This window comes from Haliotis cracherodii, unplaced genomic scaffold (assembly GCF_022045235.1).
Source record: "Haliotis cracherodii isolate W230 unplaced genomic scaffold, xgHalCrac1.p SCAF_10, whole genome shotgun sequence".
In the NCBI taxonomy this organism is placed as follows: domain Eukaryota; kingdom Metazoa; phylum Mollusca; class Gastropoda; order Lepetellida; family Haliotidae; genus Haliotis; species Haliotis cracherodii.
In genome coordinates this window covers 12,106,860-12,128,538 of record NW_027266265.1, presented here as the reverse complement: position 1 = coordinate 12,128,538, position 21,679 = coordinate 12,106,860, and the positions used below count along the sequence as shown (strand labels likewise).

The following is a 21,679-nucleotide window of genomic DNA, read 5'->3' as shown; positions in this document are numbered from 1 at the left end:
TGTCATACATGATGTGACACACTAATGCAATATTTTTGTCTTCGTTAACGGTACAAAAAACCCTAGAGATGTAATGATGATTTCCCCCGATATTGTGCAGTCTTGATTATTAGAATTGAACTAAAGGAGGCTTGGACCTCAGGACTAAGATGGGATTAAATATAATATTAATAATTAAATTAAGACTAACAAAAGTTTATGTTGATTGTTCATTTAATGCAGCTCTTAGGACTGACATGGGTGAATGAGGATGAACGGTTTTGGAATAATACCGGTCGGTCTTACCCTCGAGTTCACGCTTGTCCGACAAGAACAGCGTGTAATTCTGAACCTCCAGTACGGAATGTATTTTTAAGTATTGTAGTACACATCGAATGTATCAATACTTATCTTAATCCCCCAAAAGCCACCTAACGCCAAATATCAGTGTAGCGCAGGTTTGAAACATTCCTGGAAGTCGACATCCCTGTGTTTACGTACTTTCACAGTAAGTTCCCAGAAAGGTGGCTTGATTTTCAATCAGTGCTAATAAAATCATTATATCATTATAAATAACAATGTTTAGATTTAGAAAGGTCAGGAAATCTTTTTTTCATCTTTATAAGGTGCTGCTAAAAAGTGTACCACAGCGTTATCCTCCTGGGTAAACGACCCTTGAAGATCGGGACTAGAATAGATCTTTAGCAACCCATGCTTGCCGTAAAAGACGACTATGCTTGTAGTAAGAGGCGACTGACGAGATCGTGTGGTCAGGATAGCTGACTTGGTTGATGCATCTCCTCGTATCCCAATTGCGTGGATCGATGCTCATGATGTCAATCACTGGATTGTCTGGTCCAGACTCGATTTTTTACACAACGCCGTAGCGGGAATATTTCTGAGTGCGGCGATAAACAACAAACAAACAAACAAAAACTAGTAAAACGAATTTAAATGGCTGCCTTTCATCTTATCTTAATGCTATGGAAAGGAAATTGGTCGGCAAAGTACATACTTTCGGTATTTTCATGAAAACAACCAGAAAGGCAGATAAAACTGTGTTCTTGATACAATTAAGTCAAATGTTCATGGACGTTCGATGAACATCACAATATCTTAAGCTATCGGACCCCTTACTGAGCTTATATTTTATGTACGTTCTATCGGGCGTTTCGTATTGTGGGAAGATCGATGTTGTCGGTTAAGGCAGCGACTGATGGGCATTAGAAGTACTTGCGGGCTGCAAGAGAGCTGAAGCACGCTGATATTATCCTGTGTGGAAGATGTCTTCTAACCATGGGGAACTTGTTCTCTTCATTTTGGGGATCGTAAAGTTAGTATATTGTGACAATTGTTTTGACATGGCTACTGCTGTACAGCATGGCAAGTACATGGAACAGCAGATATTCCGAAAATTCAGGAGTCCGTCTCCGTACGCCTGTGCATCAGAATGTCTCATGTCCTCTGCATGTCTGTCCTTTGGATTTGAAAAGAAAACGCGCACCTGTCATCTCAACAGTAACAGCAGTGCTAATGGAAATGTTGTTGCCAGAGCGGGATTCCTGTTAAGTGACATCCTCCACTGGCCCAAGGTTTGTACCAGTTTGATACACGCTAGATTTTCTTGAACAGTTTTGCATTTACAGTAGACTACGTTTACAACGAAAACGCTTATAACGAACTGACGGATATAGCGAACTTATTTTTAGTCACGGCCATTTGATGTATATATGCTCTATATATGCTTATAACGAACTACGGTTATTGCGAACTAAAATTAGTGGTCCCTTTGAGTTCGTTATAACCGTAGTTTACTGTACTATCTTTGGTTGAAAAGTCATTTTACGTTTGATCGTTTTATTCAACTGCTATTGCTTTAGTTAAAGAGGGATTTGCTCTCGGCCTGGAAGTATTTGATTTTCTGCTCAGGAATGTAACGCTCTATTTAACTATTTAATTTCAAACATTGCTTAATTATGCGAAAGACATTCTAGATGTAGAGTCAGATATGACTCGATGCATTCCGATTCATGTCAACGTGCTTGCAGCGAGTTGAAACTCTTTGTCTTGTGACAAGGACGATCCCGGGGGTACACGGATGAGAATAGGTCCCCACCACTATGTTATTTGTTTAACCCCGGATTCAGTTAGTAAGGCCAAGTTGCCCACAGTACACTTCAGTTTTAACAAGTACACGAAAATCAACGTAGTTCTGAACAAAACATAATATATATTCACCTTCGTCTAAATGCATGTTTTAAATACATTGCTTAGATTTTAATAAAATCTCCATTTTTGGAATTCACCAAATTGATCATTAGTTGATTGTCTTTGTGTGTAATGTCGAAAGAAATTTTGATCACAAATAAAAAGAACATGGAACGCTTCAATCTCATGGTTGTTACAGTTAGTTCATATACAATTAACAGAATCAATATAATTGGTTCTACGACATTTATTGACATTGTAGTTATGGAGAGTTCTCAATAGAGATTTATCTTGTAACACAGTTAATGTTTGTTTCTGATTGTAACAATGACTTGATACTAGCATAATGATTGAGACAATGTGGAGGAGACCAGTTGGTGCCTTTTTGCTGAAATATATCTAATATTCTTTGTTTAAATGTTTTTAAAATAGCTTTTTTATTACCGGTATCTTGTAAGATCCATACAATGGAAATTCCAGAATTAAATAACATGCTTCTTACAGCAGACACACAATTCGTTTTCCCTTCATCATTTAATTGCTTCAGAATTTGTAACATTGAAATGGATATCTGTGAGCTTCTATTTTCAATAATTTTATCCAATATTTAACCCCACGCATCTGGCTATGAACACATATAATACAGCGACCTGTTTCACCAAGTACTGCCTTATTTGAAGCATATTTACCAATTCAGAAATATCGCATGAAATACAAAGTATGAACACATGAATGTATTCAAAATATTTAATGCCCCATAATTAAGAGCCGTATAACAAAATGGGTACATTTGTACCACCAATATAGAATTTGCGGTGGAAAATGAGATAAATTTGTTTTTTTCTTAAGTAATTTATAAACAGGATCATTGTCTTAGATGCCTGAAGCGCTAAGGTCTTACAAGCCTTGGACCAATTTTATCTTTAGGATTTTAATAGTCCAGAATATTGTTGTAGTGTAAGGAGTGTTGACATTATTATTTTGTTGAAAAGAACAAATAGTAAGATATTTGAAGTGACAGACAGTAGGCAAATGATCTGAGTCGGTTCGGTCAACCACTGACATATCTGTAATAGATACAAATAAACTCGATGAAACAATATAATAATCTACAGTACTACTTCCTGTGTGAAATGAAAGTAAGATTACCTGGACTATCTGAGTTTGTCCTACCGTTAATGATGTTAACCCCAAGTAACTTACACAATTCAAGTAAGGCTCTACCATAGTTAATAATAGGAAACTCACTGACGCATCGCTTTTGACAAAATTCATCTGATGTGTTTTCTTTATTGATAGGTAGATAATCAATCTCATCTATGAAATAATCTAATTCCTGACCAGTCCCTGCATTAAAATCTCCACATAGGATTAATAATCCTCATAATCATGGACAATATGAATTAACTGGCACCAACTTACATTAACCAGCCATTAACTTAATGGAGGTTTGGGGATACAATTAACCTGTCATTAAAACAAAATAGCCTAATAATATCTGCTAATATGCTCTTCCCAAAATGTAGGGGATCATAATATAAATATTATGATGAATCATCAGAAGAAAGGTCAGCATTGAAAAAAGAAGTTTTTGAAACGATACCCAACTCCCTCACCAACACACGCGAAACTTTGCACGTGGACCATGAAATTCCTCCATTATATTAATACATCCGGGTAGTGGTACTTTCATCTGGGAGAACGGGTGACCGAGTCGTCTAAGGCGCCGCAATTCGCTGCGCGGAGTTGTCCCTTGGGCACGTCAGAAATCTTAGATTATGGGTTAGAATCCCACTTCACCCCAAGTATGTTTCTAGGTTTGTCAGCACCATACACGTGCTCGTGGGTTTCACCGAAGTGGTAAACGTCTGAGACCTGCATCACTTCGGGCTTTCCTCCCACATTCAGCTGACACGCCGTTATATAACTGGAAAACTCTTCAAAGCGGCCTTAAATCAATCACACTGACTCACTCAGTAAGTGAATCGAACCCGGGTCTTCGGCGTGACGAGCGAACACTTTAACCACTAGGCTACCCGACCGCCCCCAACTCAGTAAGAGTGTGCCATTAAATCACAAGAGAATGATATAGTCGGTAACACAGACAGCAATGACACTGTACAATGACGACCGCCGGACTTTGCGGAGAGGGGTCGGAAACCGGACAATTCAAGCGGTGTGGCACTAGACCGTGATTAAACTAGTTTTACCCCCCGCTGACAAATAGACTCACCTAAGAGTCAGAATTTGTCTGTACTAATGATGACTACGTTGGGAAACACAACTTAAATTTCACACATGGCGAATTCAATAGTATAACATGTAGTTATATCAATCTATAACTATGCTACCGATACTTTGTCTGATTCATATGATCCAGTCTGTAACATTAACGTAGCTCGTTGATCGTAGCTTATAAGATTAACCACTGGATTGTCTGGTCCAGATAGATTATATACAGGCCGGTGTCATGATAGTTGAAATATTACTGAGTGCAGCAAAAAGCACACACGCAATGCACATAAGCACACACGCACAGACACGCTCGCACATGTGCACATGCAACAGTTTCAATGCAAATTCACATTCCCCTTTAATTTTTTGTTCCAGTCCATCGCAGGTCCATGTTCTCAGAAGCAATGTCCAGCGACCACCCGGTGTCAGGTGAATCGACTTGATCTTGCTACATGTGTGCCAGGTAACAAACGCCATCCCATAAAATCAATGTCAAATGGTTTTAGTATTATTATCAATAACTTTACATATGTTATTTCAAACGTTTGTTTGTTATAATGACTATATCAAATATGATTCAGTGAGTATAGTTTTACGCCGCACCCAGGCAATAGACTTGCCAGACCACTATTCGAAACTAGAGAAGGAGCTTCACACACTGTACCCGTTTGGCAAATCGAACACAAAATGTTTTTATAGTCTAAGGATTGTTTGAAAAATATTTTCGATTTTGTAATTACCACCCCTAGTGGTACCTTAATTGTAGATGATGAGGTTTCTTTGTTGTTGTTGTTGTTGTTTAACGCCGCACCCAGATATATTCCAGCTATATGACCGTTGTCTGTAAAAATATTAATCTGGACCACACAATTCCTTGATTGACATCATGAGCATCGATCTACGCATTTCCCTTTAGTCGCCTCATGCGACAAGATTGGATTGCTGAAGATCAATTGTAACCCGGATCTTCACGGGGTTGGTAATAGTAGTGACTATTTTAATTGGGGTTGTTGTTGGGGTGTTATTGGTAATTGTATTAGTCATGGCAACAGTAGTATTGATAATAGTAGCAGTAGTAGTGACACAGTGCAGTAAACAACGTTTATAACCAACACACTATAAAGAACTGACCGATATAACGAACTTATTTTTTAGTCCCGGCCATTTGATGTGTACATGCTGTATATATGCTTATAACGAACTACGGTTATTACGAACTAAAATTAGTGGTCCCTTTGAGTTCGTTATAACCGCATTTCATTGTATAGTGAAGGTGGCAGTACATCTAAACTATTTATCAACACTCTTGACAACAGAGCTATTAATCAACTCACTCACACACTCACCCACTGATCTACCGACGCACCTATGACAACTGAACTTTTGATATATTTTCGCATCTACGAAAACATAACTTTTAATCTTTTAACGCATCTATGACAATAGAACCATTGATCTACTGACGCATCTATGTCAACACATCTTTTAATCTACTGACGCATCCATGACAACAGAACTATTGATCTTCTGACGCATCAATGACAACAGTGCTATTGACCTACTGACGTATCCATGACAACAGAACTATTGATCTTCTGGCGCATCCATGACAACTGAACTACCGGTCTCCCCTCGCAACCAACTATTAATGGTCACATGCATCCATTTAACAGAACCATGAATTTGTTAATTACCTTTCGTATCTATGACAACACAATTGAAACAAACGATTCCATGCCGAACCCGCATCATGAAACAGGAAGTTGATAATCTTTTGTAATGTCAATCAAACAAATGTCAATGTATTTCACAGTTAACCTTGACTTAGCTCGAAATGTATGACTTATCCTTCAGAGTTCCGAGGGTGTGGTCAGCCTCCAGAAGTGACAAACGCCACCAACACGTACGAGGGTCACTACCTGGGGAGTGTAACAACCTATACGTGCAGGCAGGACTTCAGGGCCTGTTATGACAAAGTTACCAGCATCTGTCAATCATCTGGACAATGGGAGAATTTGACCGCTGGCCTGTGTGGTCAGTTTATTTGGCACAATCCGGTAAGTAGTTTCATTCACAGGTTCTGTCATTGTCTATGAGTAAATTAAGACGATATCGTTCGTTCTTCTTGCAACATGCCCCAAACTGGTCTAAAGTGTGGGTAGATTAAAACGTTTCATGATTTGAGGTAATTAGAAAACTTGAATTGCAAAGTGAAATATTTTTTTAATGTTAAGTTTACACGCGACAGCTTTTCCGTATTGATGTATGAATGTTTGGCCAAACTGTATGAATATTCTTTAATGATGGGTCGTTGAGTTACCAAAAACTAAATTATTTCATTGTTTAGGCAATGTTAAGTCTGTAAACTTTGGAGCTGGCGAATAATAATTTTTATCATTAAAATATATATGCGTAAAATTCAATGTTTAATTGACTTCTGTTTTAGCTAGATGTTCCTCGTTTCTTCTTAACAAAAAAAAGAAGATTTTTATTTATAAAATTTGCTTTCAGCGTTAAACCGTTTCGAATGATAAATGTTTTTTATGCTTTCTCTAGGTCCTGAGGGTACACTATGCACTTCCATGTGGGCCATCAGACAAGTTCAGGGCGACTGTCACTGGAACACCGACCCACGCTAACAGGTAATGTTCATGCTAAAGAGCTAAAGTAAGTGAACATTCCTTGTTTTGAATAATACCTTTTAAAGATATTTTCTTGAGACTTGGGATATACATAGAGGATTCATCACGAGTGTTTTTTAATATGGGGAATATCAACCGAGTCTTAGTTAATCGGTATTTGCCGAGCCTTTGGCGAGGCAAATACCGATTAACGGGACGAGGTTGATATTTCCCATATTAAAAAACACGAGTGATGAATTCTATTTATCATTTTCACATTTTTGCTTCCCAATTAAGGAATAATTGCATTAAACATTAACATCAGCAACTTGTCGAAATCTTACGTATAGATCGTGCGTAGTGATACATGTTTTCCATAGCCGTGTAAACCAAAATAAACAACCTCTTAACTCCTTTATGGCATATTCCTTCGCCGAGAAAAAAAGTTCCTCGGATTATTTTAAACAAAATACTTGAACAGACTTTTGCAGAATAATTGAAACTTTAATAACGGTAACAACAACGATTCTGTGTAATCTGATTATATCTCTGGTGTAACTTCACTTATAATATATAGTTTCAAATCAAACCGCTCTCTCACTTGAAGAATGTCTCGCGGCTGAGAGGTCAGAGTTAGATGCATTAGTCGGTGTCACTATCACTTTCGATGACAATCCGGCGTCTTTTGACTGGGACCGGGCTTGGAGGTTTAACGAGATTAATCGTTATGTTTCCACCAGTAATGTTGCCAGCAAACATAGTGTTGACACCACCAGAAACATGTATTATTTGAGACCGCTGACTGTGTTGTCTACTGTCGATTTGGACATTACGCGAGGGGCCGCTCTGCATGACGGGAGTTTCACCAACAAGCTGGGATGTCATAGTGTGGGATGGAGTGTTTCGTGAAATGATGTTGGATATTTGCTTGTGCTGGTCAGGATTAATATGACAGTAATTGTTCACAGAATGGATGTTTTTGTGGCCAGTTATCTGCATTATTTGATTTGGCGGAACATTATTGTCATTCAACTTTTGCACAAGGTGTTTGCGCGCAGAGTGATTTGTGAGTCGTTTCGATGTTTGGAGACTGGCAGCATCACACATGTTTTTCATGAGAGAGGAAAGTTTGTTTTTCCCAATACGATAGCGGATAAACCACTGATCGCCAGGTTTAGGCATACCTAAAGTGTGTGTGCCGATGTAAAAGGGATCGTCATCTCGACAGAAGTCGAGTGGACGCGTGGAGGCATACAACTTATACACCTGCACAGGGCACCGAGAGGGATCAGCAACATTAGCCCACATTTTGGGCCTAACGTCGCGACAATCACGAGGATTCTCACCGGACCTATTCTTTTCTTGTCTCATGGACAGTTCAAGATATTCGTGATCGTCTCCATCAACATGCAATGTGATGTCCCCCCAACACATGTTGTAGTGATCACTGACACCTCTTAACCCGAAATGGATTGTGTTGTAGAGCCATAGACAGTTTATTATGCTCATTGGATTACTGATTCCAATGGATCCGGACTGCCACAGGGACTCGATCTCTTCATCACCAATCGGGTCGGCTCTCCTTGGTAAGTTGCCACGCCCTTCTTTCTTTAGTTCAATTTTTCTCCCCTTTAATACTTCCCGTGATCGTGAAAATTCTAAAGATGACGTGAGTGAATAGCCATACCCCCTTCGTTTTAGTGATCTCTCGATGCTGCTCTGAAAACCCGTGAGACTGTTTGGTTCATAATTTTCCCCATTTGTTTTTCGAACACTAATGAAAAACTTGCAGAGAAGTGTGTCTAGTTCGTTTGGGGGGATTTCGTGCATTTGGCGAAATTCATTTTGTACTTTTAGAAAGTTATCGAACAGTTTCAAGTCGTACAAAGTTTTCTTGGCTGTGTTTTTGTTTTGATTGTCTAGGATCACACCATCGATCATGCCGTCCTCAACAGCCACAAATCTTCCTTGGGCATCTTTCGGCTTTGTGTTCGTCGTCTGCTTCGCCGTGCTCGACGATGGCGTTTCGATGATGAAACTTTGGCCACAGGGAAGTTTTGATAATCTGCCTTCATCACAGTCAAATTCAAATTCAGTACCATCAACCTGTAACCTGTAATATCCATTTGTCAACACGGATATCACTGTAGCACTTCCCCTTTGATCTATTAAAACATTGTCTCCAACATCAAAGGTATCCATGTTGTTTGTAAACACCTACTCACGTGCACCGGCGAAAAAAGTCCCACTTCCGGCTATCTAATTTGCATATCTAATCTGCATACTTATGTCATTGGGGTATGGCATACATGTTTTTATGTCATAAGCTTATGTCATGGATAAATGCTTTAGTTAAATGATAAATGTAGTTATGAGAAATATCATACATGTACTGTGAACAGTTGATGGGTGACGACATAGCTGTTTGGGGTGGGATGGGGGAGTCAACAACTCTGTCCCAGGACAAGTTGATACACAACGTATGATAACGAAATAACAAATAAACAATGAACGGAATGCCTGCTAGACTTCAGACCGCCTCCTTGGTCTAGTGGTTAAGCGTCCGCCCGGAGAGCGGAAGGTCCAGGGTTCGATCCCCGGCCGCGTCAATCCAAAAGACGTTAAAAGATGGAACTTGTTGTTACCCTGTCTGGCGCTCGACATTAAGGGGCTAAAACAAGGACTGGTCGGCTATACTCTGTCTGAGTGGGGTATTCATGTTAAACTGCGGCATGGTATCTCAGTGAGCTAGCACTATAAATCGGCATCAGTCCGGACTAGTACAAGCAGCCACACAAACACACACACACGTACATGCACGTTGCTATATAAGTGCAATAATCTTGGACGCGACGTTAAACCCAATTTCACCTCACCTCACACCTGCTGGACTTCACGAGGTGTGTGGAGTTCAAGTTCCGGGGGCTGCCTCCGTGGTCTAGTGGATAAAGCGGAGAGTGAAAGGTCGGTGTTCGATCCCCTGGCCGATATATGCTGTTACTCTGCCTGGAGCTTGACATAAAGGGCATCACACACACACTATATGAGGACAATAATCTTGAACGCGACGTCAAAACCGGTTTCGGGGGCGCGGGTGGCCCAATCGTCTAAGGCACCGCGATTCGGGGATCGAACCCCGGGGACCTTCCACTCTCCGAGCGGACGCTCTACCACTAGACCACGGAGGCGGTCTATTGACTAATACTATTATACGGTAAGGGTTGGGTAAAAATGGGCTGATTGCCACAAACCTAAATTACAGAATACCATACCATAAATCAAAGAGGAAATATTTGTAGAAAAAGGTGTGTCACGCAGTGACCCGAAATGACAAAGGTCAAGGTCAAATTATGATACAGTTCTATGACCAATCTCATCGAAAAAGGTGTGTCACGCTGTGACCCGAAATGACAAAGGTCAAGGTCAAATTATGATACAGTTCTATGACCAATCTCATCGCCTCTACCCCCTATCACACCCATAACAGATGACCAATCCCTTACGTTTAGGTTATGTAGTTGGTCATTGCTACTCTTTGATGAGGAACGGCCAGGTTGCCTCGTGGTTAAAGCTTTCGCTCGTCACGCCGAAGCCCCGGGTTCGATTCCCGACATGGGTACCATGTTTCCTTGTCTTTCATATATGGATATCAATATCAACTGTGTCTTGCAATGTATGAGGAGTATATGTCTCGTGTTCTGTTAGCCCATACACCTATTTCAAAGTGAATTTATTTTTCAGTCAACACAGGTGGAATATCTGGCTATGGAAAGACACGGATGTGCTTGCCTTATCAGAGTTCCGATTTAACTACGATTCTTATATTAATGTAACAGTCATGAACACTGAAATTAATGGTTCATGGGGCCAACCGGTTCGTGTTCACAGTCTTCCCATGACTGTAGGACAAGAAACAGAGGTCCAGATAACATTCCACGGTGGAATATACAGGGTAGGTGATTGTATGACTTTGTTTATATTTAGGTTGTGACATACATTATGTAGGTATTTCTTGGTCACAACCAACTGATTATTCCGTTGTTACATTGTGATTGGACATTGTCACAATTTCAACATGGCCTGGAATGAGTGTTTTGTGAGTCGGCTTAGAGAAAAACTTCAGTGTGGCCTGGAATGAGTGTTTTGTGATGAGGCTTAGAGAAAAACTTCAGTGTGGCCTGGAAGGAGTGCTTTGTGATGAGGCTTAGAGAAAAACTTCAGTGTGGCCTGGAAGGAGTGCTTTATGATGTGACTTATCTTTGTGATGAGGCATAGAGAAAATGTTCAGCATGGCATGGAATGAGTGCTCTGTGGCGAGGCTTAGAGAACAAACTTTAGCATGGACTTGAATGAGTGCTTTGTGATGTGACTTATCTTTGTGATGAGACACAGAGAAATCAGCATGGCCTGGAATGTGTCTTTCTGATGAGGCTTAGACAAAAAACACACCATAGCACGGTCTGGAATGAGTTTTATGTTATGTGACTTATCTTTGTGATGAGGATTTGGAGAAAAACTTCAGCATGACCTGGAATGAGTGTTTTATGATGAGGTTCATAACCATACCATTATCGTTGTTCGATTCTCTTTATTGAATGAGCGCCTCCGTGGTCTAGTGGTAGTGCGTCCACCCGGAGGGCGGAAGGTCCGGGGTTCGATCCCCGACCGCGTCATACCAAAAGACGTTAAAAGAAGGTACTTGTTGTTACCCTGTCTGGCGCTCGGCATTAAGGGGCTAAAACAAGTACTGGTCGGCTCGGAGTCAGTATACTGTGTCTGAGTGGGGTATTCATTTTAAACTGCGGCATGGTATCTCAGTGAGCTAGCACTATAAATCGGCATCGGTCCGGTCTAGTACAAGCAGCCACACAAACACACACACGTACATGCACGTCGCTATATAAGTGTAATAATCTTGGACGCGACGTTAAACCCCATTTCACCTCACCTTTATTGAATGGATGAATCAAACGTGAAATGAGAAACCAAACAAAATAACGACGACTCTTTGTTTTCTTCCAGCTGGATATCGATGGCAAGAGCATGTTTAACTTCACCGAGAGAGTGCCAGGGGCAAAGCCGGGCTCCATCTACATAGACGGATCTGTCTCAGTTCGAATGATAGAAATCTTGTCGTATTAAATTACATGACTCAAATTGACTTTGAGGGGAATAAGGCTCAGATATTAGTTCGTGTTGGGACAGCTTACAATTCTTGGGATGTGATCATTGGGTGTGTGTGTATGCGTGTGTGTGTGTTAGCGGATGTGTGTGTGTGTCCGACTCATTGTCTGTGTAAAAAGGTAGTAGATAACTACATAACTCACATCAGAACGCACAATTGTTAACCATACAGTTCAAATGGATAGAGAATTGCTATATAAATATGTATATTCCTGTCTGAGCCTATACTATAACTGGATATCTAGTCTCTCCTGGCGGGAAAGTTAAACTATATTTTGGTAGGATCCCAATATAGTCAGGTCGATCAATGATCAAGGGTGAAGCTTCAGTGTTGGACGTCTCAAGTGAACAAGGTCTCTGTTTATGTGTCTTCTGCACACCAGGTGCAACATATAATTCTTTGGATGGGATGATGAAGCATGTGCGGGTGTTTGTATGTATGCGTGTGTGCGTGCGTGCGTGCGTGCGTGCGTGCGAGTGTGTGTGATTATTTTTTTGAATTTGCGTCACTGTTTCGAGACACACACCATTTTTGCTTAACAGGGTAGGCCATACAATGCCTAGGACATCTGTCTAAAACCTCTGAATACTTTGTCCATTTTCGGTAGGATCCCAATATAGTCAATTTAATTTGATCAATTTAATTATTCCAACACATACTCTTTTTGAATCCCGCAGGACTTGCAATGTTAATTATTTGAGTGTATTCCCAATCTGTATAACATGCAATATTCAGTCCGGTAAAACACGGATATGCAGGACTTACAGAAATGAAATCTGCACAGATACTGAAGTGTTTTGTTTGTTTGTTTGTTGTTTAACGCTGCAATATTCCAGCTATATGACGGCGGTCTGTAATATAATCAAGTCTGGACCAGACAATCCAGTGATCGACATCATGAGCATCGATCCACGCAATTGGGATCGATGACATTTAATAACCAAGTCAGCGAGCCTGACCACCCGATCCCGATCCCGTTAGTCGTTGAATAAACACGTATACCTTAAAACTAGCCTTCACTTAGATTGGCTGATGCTGTTAAGATCTGGGGTAGAATAGGTCTTCAGCAACCCTTGTTTGCCGTAAAAAGCGACTATGCTTGTCATAAGAGGCAACTAACGGGATCGATTGGCCAGGCTCGCTGATTTGGTTGATGCATGTCATCGTATCCCATGGCATGGATTGATGCTCATGATATCAATCACTGGGTTGTGTGGCTCATATAGCTGGAATATTTTTGAGTGCGGCGTTAAACAACAAACAAACAAACAAACAAACTTTAGTAACACGTTCAATCGATCTGTACAGCCGACGCTTACGCAATCATAGGCTGCTCGGGAAATATTCTGACCCAGAAACCCCATGACTCAATAAGAGACATACGTTTATCTCAGTAAAGTCATTCAGTCAATAATGCAAGAACCCACCTGTGTCATTAGTATCACGTAATGCTTGTATTTCCTTGATTGATTTAATTACCTTAATTGACTCGTGTTGTTAACGGTAACCTATGGCATTTCTACCGAGTTAGCATGTCAGCTATTCCCTGTGTGTGTGTGTGTGCGTGCGTGCGTGCGTGCGTGCGTGCGTGCGTGCGTGTGCGTGTGTGTGTGCAGTCTGTGACACACACACACACACACACACACATGTATACGATAAGCTCTGCTTACACTGTGTATGTATATGCGCTTTGTAGAGTTTTAATTCTATATACAGCCCATGTTGTTCAGTGTTTCATAAGCCGATGCAGGCTGGACTTCAGTGCTATCGTATTTTTTCTGATCTGATGTGTGCGAAATGTAATGCTATGTTTTGTTTTGTTTGTTGTTTAACGCCGCACTCAGCAATATTCCAGCTATATGACGGCGGACTGCAATCGAGTCAGGACCAGACAATCCAGTGATTGACATCATGAGCATCAATCCACGCAATTGGGTTACAATGACATGCGAGTCTGACCACCCGATCCCGTTAGTCGCCTCTTGCGACAAGCATAGTCGCATTTAACAAATCCGTGAAGATTCCGGGGGAGAATAGGTCTTCAGCAACCCATACTTGCCGTAAAAGGCGACTATGCTTGTCGTAAAAGGCGACTAACGGGATCGGGAGGTCAGGCTCGCTGACTTGGTTGATCCCAATTGCTTACATCGATGCTCATAAATAAATTGTCTGGTCCAGACTCGATTATTTAACAGACCCCTGTCATATAGCTGACATATTGCTGAGTGTGGCGTTCAACAACAAACAAACAAACAAAGCATTTAAAGGCAAGCATGGGTTGCTGAAGACCGGATCTTCACTGGTCACGAAATGTAATGCACCTGTTAAGCTGTAATAATGTCATGTTGAGGCCTCGAGATAATTACAAAATTACATATGCAGGGGTTTTGACGACAATTGGTAAGAGGCAAGACCGCAAATTTGTTTGTATTAATTGTCACTGGCAGCAAATGATTGTTGAAGTGCTGGTAAATGGTCAAATGCTTTCGTTGGCAGCGAGAGCATTTTAGAGTTACCGCCCTTGTATACATGAACATGGCGGGCTTGATTGTTCGAGTTTCGGGAAGGGACAGTTTCTGGGAGGCTGTCTGTATCTATGTAAGAGCGACAAAATGCGATTCGAGACCTTTTTGCACCTGGCTTGCGTCCTTTCGACTTGCAAATGCTTGTCGTAAGAAGAGACTAACGGGATCGGGTGGTCAGGCTCGCTGACTTGATTTATGCATGTCATCGTACCCCAGTTGTGTAGATCTATGCGCATGAAGTCAATCACCGGATTGTCTGGTCCGGGCTCGATTATTTACAGACCGCCGCCATACAGCTGGAATATTGCTGAGTGCGGCGTTAAACAACAAACAAACCAAACTACTGCCACTTCTTTGCTCCATGGTGTCGCTTTGATTCTTTGTATTTCAATATATTTTATTGATTATTCATTGATATTGTGTTGTCATTTACTGATGTCACAACTCACCTCTGCTTTCCCTCGTACATATCACCATATACGACATGGGAGGATGCAGAGGCGCGTCCTATGGGCGGATATTCGGTTAAAAAATACAAAGTTAAGAAAAAAAGGAAAAAAGTAAACAATAAGGGTCAAATATTACGAATAAAGAACTAAATGTTACTATTGAAGGTCAAAATACAACACAAACAGACGTCGGTTAAAAAAATACAAAGTTGAAATAAAGGTCAAAAGTACGCAATATTAATAGTCAAATGTTTCGAAAGGACGTCATAAGAAAAGAAAGAACAATGTGTACGAAGGAACGTCAGTGAGCACGAAAGACGTTGACAATAAAGGACGTCAGTGAGCACGAAAGGACGTTGACAATATAGAACGCCCGATGGCGCTGCAATTTGTAAAACATTCCGAGTTTAATCGGCTTGTTCCGCCGTGTATATAACTGAATGCATGCCGACGTGCACAATCGTATAACGTCACTCCTCGTTGAACTCGCCGTTGACGTCATATACGCGGTGGCGCGTCCTTAGGCGTGCCAGAAATCCAAGATTCTGAAAGCAGCATGAAACTGTGGTAACTCCACACATCAAACAAACACAACAAACACTGTCAGTCTTTAGAACAGTTTATATGGTTCATAAGGTTGGCGTGCACATTTGCTGATCACCGGAATGATCGCCATGTTGTTACGAGAGGGAGCATACATTGTATGAGAATGTTCGATGTACATTAGGGTGCGGAATCTATTACAGAATTTTTCACAAACACACCCGTCTTAGTGAACTTCAGATGACATTTGCTTTCATTTTTAACAAATTGCCCTGCACCTCTGAAGATAGATATGTAACTGTTATTATTGTCACCACGTTTTTTTACATGGATCAAATAATGATTCTTTTCCTTAAGTATGTCATCTAGGATAGTAACAAAATCAAACGTTTTCTACAGAATAGAACTTGCTTCTTTTCTGATATTATAAAAAGACAAGGCAATCGCCAATTAGCCTGGGTCCATATGAAAACATAGGCAAGCATTTCATCAACTTTTCCGAGCCTTTGTCTTGTCCATAAATACCTCAGCGTATGTCTCTGACCTTTTAGTACACACGGTAGTATTTAATGATGTTTTCTAGTATACAGAAGCAAGTAATGATCATTTCTTCTGGTCAATGTTTACATGGCCTTTTGTTTGTTTCATTCATGTTGGCATAGCAGCTAACTCAAAATACGGATGTTTCGACTACACCACCTCTTGACAACTATTATCTCCACTACTTAGCCCACACTGTGATTTTAAGCCGTCAATTAAAAGCTATATTTGGGATCAATAACTTTTATGAGAATAATACAGAAATAGATCATTCCTACTAAGCTTGTCAGTGAAGATATGTTGAGGTCATTTTGCGATGTTATTGTCCACAGGCTGTTTGCTCAAGAAAATCAACCCGCGAAGAACTGGTTAGAATTGATCTTCAGCACCCCCTGTGGGTTAAATAGGAATGTTAAACAAATATGAGGACCCAGAGTCAGAATAGGTCCTAACTTCTCTATGCTTGTCCAAAGAGCCGGCAAAATTGGGCATGTGGTAGTGGGGCTCTCTGATTTGCCTCAATACGTGTCATCCTATCCCAATGACTTGGATCGTTGCTCAGGTAATGGTAGCAAGAGTGGAGTTCTAGTGTTTGTATCCATGGTCTGTTTACTTGCAAGGCGTGTAATACCTCTACCAGGTGAGGTGAGGTGAAATGGGGTTTAACGTCGAGTCCAAGATTATTGCACTTGTATAGCGACGTGCATGCAGGTGTGTGTGTGCGTGTGTGTGTGTGTGTGTGTGCGTGCGTGCGTGCGTGCGTGCGTGCGTGCGTGCGTGCGTGCGTGCGTATGTTTGGCTTGCAATTGTCTGGACAGATACCGATTTTTAGTGCTAGACCACTGAGATGCCATGCCGCAGTTTTAACATGAATACCCCACTCATGCACAGTATACTCCGAGCCGACCAGTCTTTGATTTAGCTTCTAAATGTCGAGCGCCGAACAGGGAAACAAGTATCATCTTTTAACATCCTTTGGTTAGACGCGGCCGGTAATCGAATTCCGGACCTTCCACTGTCCGGGCGGACGCTCCACCACTAGACCATGGAGGCGGTCACCTCTTCCAGACACGGTCATTAAGCACCTGGTGATACCCGAATACCAAGATGGATACTTATAAACATAGTATGTGTCAAAACAATTCGTTTTCTGAGTCACGGATGGCCCAGCCTTCCTTAGGCGCCTCAAATCGATGTTCAGAGTTGCGTCCCTAGGGATACTGCCTGAAATCGTGCAAATCCCGGTTCGTCCTGATAACGTCTGTAGGTTTTATCAAAGTGGTAAACGTCTGACACTTGCATCACTTCGGGCTTTCCCCTAATTCAAGTTTGTTTGCAGTGGTACTGTTAAAGTCACAATACAATGTCAATTACAATGATGATGATAATAACAATCATCATATCTGAAACATTATAGAATTCAATTAACAAATTGTTTTGGGCGCAAGAAAGCAGACGTGTCACTTATTATGTTAATGTATCCTCTTTCGGCCATGCTTGTCAATACATGCTTAACTTTATGTTTTATGAACGTTTAGACCTCACTTTCTATGAAAACTTTATAATTGTGGCCGTGACTTGCCTGTGCATGCGTTTGTGATGGGTGAGACCAGTGAGACACGATGCGCTCACCACTTCGCGAACACCTGCTTTCATCACTATTTGCTTGTAATTCATAAACACAGGTTCATGATATAGTCGGAATGGAACAATCGAATCTCTTTTACCAGAGATTTCTCATGAATATGGTTGGTTGGTTGGTTTGTTGTTTAACGCCGCCCTTAGCATGTTCCAGCTATATGAGGCGGTCTGTAAATAATCGAGTCTGGACCAGACAAACCAGTGATCGATATAATGGGATCGATGACATGCACCAACCAAGTCAGCGAGCCTGACAACCCGATCCTGTTAGTCGCCTCTGAAATCAAGCATAGTCGCCTTTTACGGCACGCATATGGATAGCTGAAGACCTATTCTACCCCGGATCTTCACGGGTCCATGAATATGGAAAGGGTTTTGTCGCTTTCATTTTCAAAACAAATTCAGTTGATGCAAGTTTCCATAGCGACATGTTGTTGATACTGTCATGTTCCCGAGGCAAGAGAGTTAACTGACTTTAAAAGTCCAGTTTCCACCCTTGCCGAACTAGGCTGGAATTCCTGGGCTCGATCGTAGCGCCACCAGTGGCTATTACGAGTAATGTCGTTTCTATGCCTTTCCTATTGACCAATCAGATTCAACCTCTCGTATCACTTGCATTTGCTTCAAACAAAACGGTGGCGCCCAGTCAAGACGATCTGATCGATAATCAAGAGCTATATTGTGATCAAACGAGTCTTACATCGCGAAGTGCATCAAATCACGTGAGCACCTTGATTAAAAACATGAAAAGAGATAGAAAACATTTGTTGACAACGAGTTAGCGGTGCACATGCTTTGCAAATCCTGCAGTCGACCGAAATCTGCATGACACTTTACGAACCGGATTTCGATTTTGGTGCGCGATTTTGATTGGACTATGAATAGACTTGTTAGTCCAGCCAAACTGTCACGGCAGTTCGGCAAGGGTGGAAACTGGACTTTTATAGTCAGTTAACTCACTTGCCTCGGGAAGATGGATACTGTACGATGGCATCTCGACGCTTAATGGCAAGTATGGTTATAGGCATATGAAAATAGCGTTTGCATTATAATAAGTCTCCCGTGGGAAGAGGGACATTTGGCGTAAACTATCCAAGGCTTAATGGCGTTTGTAAAATTAGCAAAGTTGTACACAAGACTTGTAAACTTCATGTTGTCGAAAAGGTCAAAGTGACGCACCTAATAGACACTTTCGTTAAACCACATGCACAGGCAGGGTGATAACAAAAAAGGGACCATAATGAGTGCAAATCGGGGATGAGAACCCAGGAATCAGCGGATCCATGCACCGTTGAAGGGCTACAATGAGTCAGTGAATATTGTTTATCGCCCAAGAAATAGTCTAGCCATACCATGGCGGCCTGTTAATATTGATATTGTGGTTGATATTATGAGCAACATCCTACGCCGTCAGGGTACAATAACACGCAATCAAACCAAGTGACCTGTCGAATCAATCAAGGTTTTAAGTTTAAACATATTTTATTCAGATTGAAATGGATTGGGAACAAGTTATCCAACTTAGGACTCCCTCTCCAGGGTATTTACAAAAGCTTGTACATGTACAGTAAATCATATACAGGGAAAACAGAAAAGAAGATGAGTGTATTCCTAACAAAAGAAATGTACAAAAGAGATACTTGTATATTTACATTAAAGTGTTACCCAAATCTCTTTGTATGACTTATAAACATTTGCACTGCCTTAAAGATATGCTGATTTTCGAAAATTGACAAACATTCATTTCCGTTTAACGTCAAACTTAAATCTATTTTAACATTTTTGTTCACAGCGTTCTGTAAAACGCCAATATTACAATATTACTTTGTATTTTGTAGAACAAACATAGTTTACGTTTCCTCCTTTGTTCTATTAAAGTGTCCCATCCTTTTTTTATAATACAGATGTTTGTGCGGAGTATACTTTGGGAGCCCATAAACTATTGTGGCAGCTTCTAGATGTTGATAATTCTACATTACACCTATCCCACACTTCACACGCATATTCGAAATGGGTTCTTATGAAAATTGTATATACTTTATTAAATGTATTTCTGTTCAATATGAATTTGAATTTTCTCATTGAATTTATCATTTTTTATGTTGATTTAATTATGTTATCTACGTGAGAGGACCACTTTCCGTTTGATGCAAACGTTGTGCCCAAATGTTTAGGACTTTGAACATTCTTAACTTTACATTCATCAAAGTAAAAGGTAATAAGGTCTGATTCATCTTTTAATGAAAATATAACCGCGTCTGTTTATCTGGGTTGTATTTAATTAACCAGCGTTTTGCCCACTTACAGAGCTTGCTTAGGTTTAAATTTAGAGTTGATTCAACTAGTTGATTATCTGGTGAAGAGTCTTGTTAAGCAATCTAATTCATCAGCAATGTAGTTAACAAATACAATGAATAAAAAGGGACCTAACAGCGACCCCTGTGGAACGTCAGCCTTCAAAACCCTTGGCTTGGATAGAGCCCCGCTTACAAACACTGATTGAGTACGATTGATTAATATGTAACTAGACAGCCATTCAAGTGAATACCCTTTTATACCATACATTTCTAATTTGTACGTAAGCCCTCTATGCCAGACATGATCAAATGCTTTTGGCACATCGCAAAAAAATGCAATATTTTTCTATATTACCTAACGATATACAAATTTGATTAAACAATTCAATTAATTGATTGACAATGGTATGGCCTTTTTTGAAAGCCCGACATGTATTTATATAACAATTTATTGTCATGAAAATAGTAATAAAGATGCTTAAATACAAACTCCCTCAAACACTTTACCAATACAACTAATGAGTGATATTGGTCTGTAATTTGTCACAACTGAATGATCGCCTCTCTTATATAATGGCATGGCATGCGTTCTTTTCCATTCTGATGGATATGCATTTAAAGCCAATGAATGATTGAACAACATACATAAAACAATGATAATGCTGTTTACTGTTTCCTTTATTAGGTTTTGACTTATTCTGTCTGGACCAGAAGCCTTATTAATTTGAAGACATCTTATAACGTCAGACATTTCATTTTCTGAGACAGTTAATTTGTCAAAAATACTGCGTTGCTCGAATTTTGTAATTCTTCCCGTTCTTCAGTTAGATAGATATGGTCAGGGTAGATATGGATTGGAAATATTAATTTAATCTCTCTGATTTTTCTAAATCTGAAAATATAGTGGGACAGTCATCCGTATCTTGTTTCCTTAACGGGGGTATGCTCGAAAATGTTCCAGAGTTTTTGACAACATATCTTAATAATTTCCAATTTGATTGTTTATTTACTATATATAGTTCCGAAAGGAATTCATCGATGTTAGAACAGAACCTTTCTTTCGCATAACTGTTCATGTTGTCGACTTTATTGCGTTGTTTTTTGTATGCAATAATAACTGTCTCCTTATTACTCTTTTTTGATTTCTTTAGTAACCTATTACGTTTCCTACACTCCTTTCTTAAATGTGAATCAAACCATTGATTGTCATTAGGTTGAATAGTGACAATTTTAGATGGAATACATTGTGTTACAAAATCATTCAATCTTTCATACAACACTTCACACATATCATCAACATTTGTACATTCATTAAATAATACAGACCAATTAGTAATGTATATGACATCATTCAATTTAACAAAGTCTCCTTTGTTATAACATAAAACCTTGCGTTTATAAGCTATCTTGGTGCATATCTTTGTGTCCATTTCCATATAGGTACCTCTGTGATCAG

General features: G+C 40.2%; 1 protein-coding gene across 1 annotated transcript; it reads left to right on the top strand.

Annotated features, from left to right (window-relative positions):
• Positions 1–1,262: 1,262 nt before the first annotated feature.
• LOC139446471 (uncharacterized) lies at positions 1,263–12,457 on the top strand. The gene is made up of 6 exons (XM_071227785.1): positions 1,263–1,571; positions 4,798–4,885; positions 6,277–6,479; positions 6,979–7,064; positions 10,785–10,995; positions 12,066–12,457. The coding sequence occupies exons 1-6, from the start codon at positions 1,263–1,265 to the stop codon at positions 12,183–12,185; spliced, it is 1,017 nt and encodes a 338-aa protein (XP_071083886.1). The 3' UTR covers positions 12,186–12,457.
• The last annotated feature ends 9,222 nt before the right edge of the window (positions 12,458–21,679 follow it).